Below are 6,009 nucleotides of genomic sequence, written 5' to 3'. Positions count from 1 at the left end.
GCCCTCTGGATTGCCTTGGGGAGTCTGGTCTCCTCAGGTGGAGAGGGGCAAGGAGGACTGCAAAAACTACTGTTGCCTTCCTGAAATCCTGAAAGTAAGAGAATAAGACCCAAAGGGCTTGAGCCTCAGAAGAACCATAGCCCAGGGTAGACATTAATTCACTAACAGTAAACACAAAGAAACTTAACAATACACGACAATTAAACAGAATTGACAATACATACAGAAGGAAGAGTGCAGTGCACAGGGAAACAGGAATCCCAAACCAGTTGCAAAGGTCCACAAAAGAGCAATCCAGTGACTAGAAGAGAAGTCAAAGAATCCTATGTGCCCTCTGGCTCAGAGATCTTTGGTGCATCCACTTACTCTTATTGAGCCTTTCTCTTTCTGGACACAAGAGACCAGAGAAAGCATACCACTTGGCCAAAACCAGTAGAACAAAGGTTGTCTGAGACTGGAGTGTACCCCCCCCACACGCAGAACCAGAAGTGTGCAAAGTCCTGGACTCCAGCACCAAAAATGTTGGGTCCAGGCTCATGCATTGATGTGGGACAGACCACCAAAATCTATTAAACCAGAAGCCAACTTTATTCCGGAAAAAGAAAAAGATAAAGAAAAGAATCACAATGGGTCACACAAAGCTAAACAGGTATAGCTGTGACTACAGCCAGAGATGAGGTTTATAAAATTGGGGAAATGGGGATTGGTTTGGGGGCTGTTCTTATAGTAAAACCAAGCACCAGGTATGCATTAAAGAGATTTCACAACCTTGAGGTCAGGCTTAAAGTCACATTACATTTTAACTTTTAAAGCTTTGGGTTATAAAATGGCAGTATGTTGACTTAGGATATTTGTAAAAGCCTGTGGCTGATACAGGCACTTTTCACTGTTCCTGAAGGCCTACAGGGCAGAGAGTAGAATCACGTAGGGGGACAGTTAAAAAGTAGGGGAATACAGTGCAGAGGGTCCCATTGAGGCAATGGTTAGAAGCTAACCTTTGTCTGCAATACAAGCCTAGCTGGGAAACTGGGAGGCAGAAGATAATTGTTAAAAGTTTACCCATGTGCCTTTTCTCATAAGGCAGAAAGTGTTTGTTAAATGTCAACAGTGGCCATCAGTTTTATCATTATTTTTCAAAATGGTTCGCACATACATTTTCTTATTTCTGTATTTCAGGATTCTTTATGTCTATATTGCATTTTTGGATTCTTCAGTCATACCAAACTGTTCATTTTCTCAGAATCAGCTGGGACTCTATACTTCCTATAGGATGATGGTCTATCTACAAACCAGCCTTGACAAATTTTATTTATACAGCAGACAGGGAATGATAGTCAGAGTTTTATCAACTGTCACAATAACCACATCAACCTTTACACCACAAATATTAACCTTGTTCTAAATTAAAAGGGTAGACAGTAATTCAATTCAACACTGTGTTCCAGAGAATTTAAGTGATTGATGTCAAGAGATCATACTGAATATCAAATAATATACACAAGTCTATGTTTTAGAGTGCTCTGACTACTGAAGAGATATTGGTTGTTGATATACTCAAGTACTGCAGGGATGAAGATCCCTGGTGTAGTGTCTGATGAGCAGAAAGGGGCAGAGTGCAGGGAAGCATGCACTCAGAGCCACATTGGCATTGACCACCCATGTATCTGTCCCATTCTGGAAAGAAAAGTACAACATTAAGGTCACAGAGGCTACATAAAGGACCACAAAACTGCTCACTAGGATAAGAATTCTTTGTGTGGCTTTCTTCTCAGGGGATGATTTAGTAGACAGGGATCTGTGGATATGCTTGACGCTCTGTTTATGCTGGAACAAAATCAACACCATAGAGCCACTGGCCCACATCATGAGTCCCAAACAGATAACATCATTGGAGGCCAATATGATAGCATATGCTATATAAGATTTCTTGGAAAGTTTTACTACTACACAGTAGAGAGATTGTCTAAAGTTAGTAAGATTTCCTTTATCATTCTTACTAGTCACTGTCGTGATAAGGAAGCTATTTATAAGAAGATACAGGGTCCAGCACAGGCCCATGGAAGGACCAATGATGCGGGGAACTCTTGCCTTGAGCTGTGCCCACTTGGAATTGATGGGGCTGATGGTGATGGCCTGAAAGACACTCAACAGGGATGTTGCACCAAGAGATACTCCCCTGGCAACTCTATGAAAGTAAAATACAAGTTTACACAAACTGTTGTCTAAAGAATATGTCCTATCAAAAGCAGACATTGTCTGAGGGATTCCTTTGGAGAGAAGCACCAAGATGTTAGCCCAGCTCAGGTGTTTGGTAATCAGATCTATGGGCCTTGCCTTGTTCCCGCTTATGTTAGAGAGACTAAGACAGCAAAGTAAGGCTAAGTTCCCCAGAATGCCCAGTATAGTCTGGGACAGAAAGAATATCCCCACAGCCTTGTCTCTGGATGCCATTCTGTTGTCTTATAGGAATGTCAGTCCGTAGCTGATCCTGAGAACTCAGGGTAGACACGTAGGACTATTTTCTTCATTGTATATAAAATCTATGCTAACCAATAATCAATGCTTTTCATCCAGATATTAAGATAAAATGCTTAAGAGTTTTAAAAAAATTTTACTGTGTGGAAGTGCTTGAGTCTCTGTGTGGGAAAATTCACTTCAGTGCCAGTACCTTTGGAGCCAATCAGCACTGAGCTGCCAGGTATGAGTGCTGGGACTAAACTCGAGTCATCAGTAAGAACAGGGCTTTCTTAACCCACAGAGCCTCCTTGACAGCTCCCAAGATGTGCTTTTGAATAAGAAGTATCCAGAGCCTGGAGCGGCAAAGAGTGCTGGCTGCTCTTCAACAGGAACTGTGTTCAAACTCAGCCCCGACAAGGAAGCTCAAAAGTGTTATAGATCTAGTTCTAAGCATTCCACATTCTCAAACAGATATACATACGGGTAAAACACCAATGCTCATTATAAAAGCAAAGACATGTTTTCAAAGTATTCACAGTTGTTTCTACCAGACAGAAGTCACAGGAATGCTTTTAAAGACAAAGTTCGTACTGTGCTTGCTGGTTGTTTCCACTTCCCACAGGGCTCCACAGACGATGTATCAGTTCCTTCACACAACAACCTTCTACAGTGGTTTTAATGATGACAAAACTGTCAGTGGATGAGTTTTTTCACACTACAGATTCTCTAGGATCTACTACTGGCAAAAGGCAGATGTGCCACAGCCAATAGCACTTTGGAAAGAAAATAATTTGTGTTAATTTGCTTGGAGCAACATTATTCACTTTGGGGGTTCTGAATCTGATTTTAAATTAATGTCACACTGTCATTCTGGGCTTTATTCTGCAAACTTCTGCATATTTTTTAAATATGCCATTAATTCCTAATGTATGCTACCAGCATGTATCATGTACCAAATGTAAATATCAAAATGTCACAATGCTAACCACATATGAAACAAATCAATTTTATATAAATGTTCAACTCAGTAATTGTGAAGGTTAATATAATGTTGGGATGACAGCCATGAGAACTTTCACCCATTACTAAATAACACTATGATTTACAACCAGAGTATAGTCTCTTTTCTAAGAGTTGTCTAAGTATACGTGAAATGAAATTCGGTACATTCCTGTATGTACAGCATGCAATATTATCTTTGAGATTGGAAAACATAAGTGATATATGAATGCATTGGTGAAAAGGAAAATCTGAAGATCAAGGACTGTCCTGTAAGATAGAAACCACAGAAGTAGAAATATGAATATTCAGCCCTGACTAAATGATGATAAAATTTGCAAGTCAAAGAAACCTCATTAGAATGGGGTGAAGTTTAGAACATAGGTATCTAATTTTTTCCACATTCAAATGCACATAAATAACATATGCATTTAATTCACAATATAAAGGTAGAATAGTCTTTTGTCACAATATAACGGTAGAATACCGTTGGCACCAGTATTTCCAAAAGAAAACTGCCATCTGTTTATGTGATTCTGAGTCAAAGAGGCAGCTTGCAGGGAAATCAATATACCTCATATCTTTGGGTTATGTTCTCAAGCACTTGAAATTATAAAAGGCATTATATTTCACTGAGTAGGCATAGTATTTGTAGAAAGAAAAGGTTTGTGTGGGAGGAGGACTATCTATATCCCTTGAATATTTTGATAAATCATTTTAGATGCAAAACCCCACACGCCTCTTATGATTAGGGATCTTACAGAAAATTCCCCCTTGCCAAAGACTTTTAGAGAGAGGAGATTAAGTACCCAGTGATTCTTTAGCACATTCTCTCTACTCGTGGAGTACTAAGGACTCAGATGATCCATACAGCGGTGAGTATTCGTACAGTTCAATATTCTTTCCCTGAAAGAGAGAGACAAGCTCAGAGAGCTGTACCTACACAGATGGCATCAGATTGTCTTGCTTCTGCAAGACTAGAAGAAGAAAATAAGACTTACCTATGAAAGTAGATGCCTCTATGATCACAGATGTTTGATAGGACCTCAGAGTTCAGAGGGGCAGACAGCCTCTTTCTATATACACAGATAGAGGGTGACATATTTACATGCTGAGACCCTGTCTCCCCTAAGATCAAGAAAATGCCACAGGAGATAGGCATGACACTGGCTGCTAACGGTGGTGACTTCACCTTTGAAAAACACTTCTTCCCATCAGAACCTTCAGGAATGTTTTCACTGTGAACAGCAGAGGGACCTTTGAAAATCTGGAGGGGATGTTACTCTTCTGGGGCATTGGATCACAGAGGGAGTCCAGATTTCTGGAGCAGTGGGATGGGTTATAAGGAAGAGTGAGTGAAGAGCAAAATAGGAATCAAGCTTGAATTTTATTTTCCCTGGAGTTAGTCATCCACAAACTTACTAAATATCCAAAAGGGAAACAACCAGAACACATGGAAGTACAGAACTCTGCCCTAAAACTTTTAGACTAGGAAGCCAAACTACCATTCTGAAACCTTGATAAGTAGGGTAAGGATTTTCCCTTACTGATATTTTTCTTGTTTTCTGACTCAAGTCATAGTAATATAATTACCCAAACATATAACTGCATAGGGAAAGTTAAAACAAACAAATCAATGAATAAATAAATCCCAATAGGTTACCTTGTTTTTACTTAGCATGCCTTCTACACTCATATGCCCACCATCATTCAAGCACAATGTAGACACTCTTTTGTCATAGTGAGTATATATGATTCCTCTGCATTCCACAAGCATATGGCTCAGTTTTGAATCTTGATATAAGTGGTTTGCATTAGATAAATTTTGAATCCCCTCATCATGAACTTGTGTTCTTAAGACATTGTCAAAGAATTAAGGTGCAACTCACATGCATAACAAACTTCTAACTCTATATAGAGATTTGCACTTGTAACAAACAGCTGGATTGCAACCAATCACTGAAACAGAGTTTCAGTTTTTCACAGGTAGCCAAAAATCCCTTAGATGCAGTAACTTACTGCTGGGACGAACAAGCATCTGTCTTTGAGCAACTTCTTTACATTGCTTCCCAGTATCTGTGGAAGCTGTTGTCCTATGTTTACAAAGAGAAAACATCCCTGAATCATGTCTAGTTCTGGGTACTGAAAACATTACAAATATTTCTTTGTTCTCTACACCTCTATGGAATTAATGTTTAATAATTTTCTTTTAACATTAGCTCAAAATTTATAAGCTTTACAGTATTCAAAAACTAATACCAAAAGAGACATAGAAAAAAAGCAGAGAAATGAAGGACTATGTTGTCAAAAATTAGACACTTCATGGTGCTGGAAAGATGGTTCAGCAATTAAAAGCACTTCTTGCTTTTGCAGAAGTCAAAGCTTTGGGTCACAGCACTCATATGGTGTCTCACAATCCTCCATTACGCAAAAAACTCTTCAATACCTGGCTCCTCCCTACAACTTCCAGTCAGCTAGTTGATGATGCAACCTCCTGACTTCAGGTGAATTTTATTTCATAAAACACATCTTTGCATCATTAAACAATTGTTT

At 39.2% G+C, this 6,009-nt stretch overlaps 1 protein-coding gene across 1 annotated transcript; it reads right to left on the bottom strand.

Annotated features, from left to right (window-relative positions):
* Nucleotides 1-1,554: 1,554 nt before the first annotated feature.
* Nucleotides 1,555-2,451, bottom strand: LOC142837421 (vomeronasal type-1 receptor 4-like). The gene has a single exon (XM_075952488.1). The coding sequence runs from the start codon at nt 2,449-2,451 to the stop codon at nt 1,555-1,557; it is 897 nt and encodes a 298-aa protein (XP_075808603.1).
* Nucleotides 2,452-6,009: the final 3,558 nt, after the last annotated feature.

The sequence above is a fragment of the Microtus pennsylvanicus genome, chromosome 1 (assembly GCF_037038515.1).
Source record: "Microtus pennsylvanicus isolate mMicPen1 chromosome 1, mMicPen1.hap1, whole genome shotgun sequence".
NCBI lineage: Eukaryota > Metazoa > Chordata > Mammalia > Rodentia > Cricetidae > Microtus > Microtus pennsylvanicus.
The sequence above is the reverse complement of the archived record's forward strand: the minus strand, read 5'-3'. Positions and strand labels throughout refer to the sequence as shown.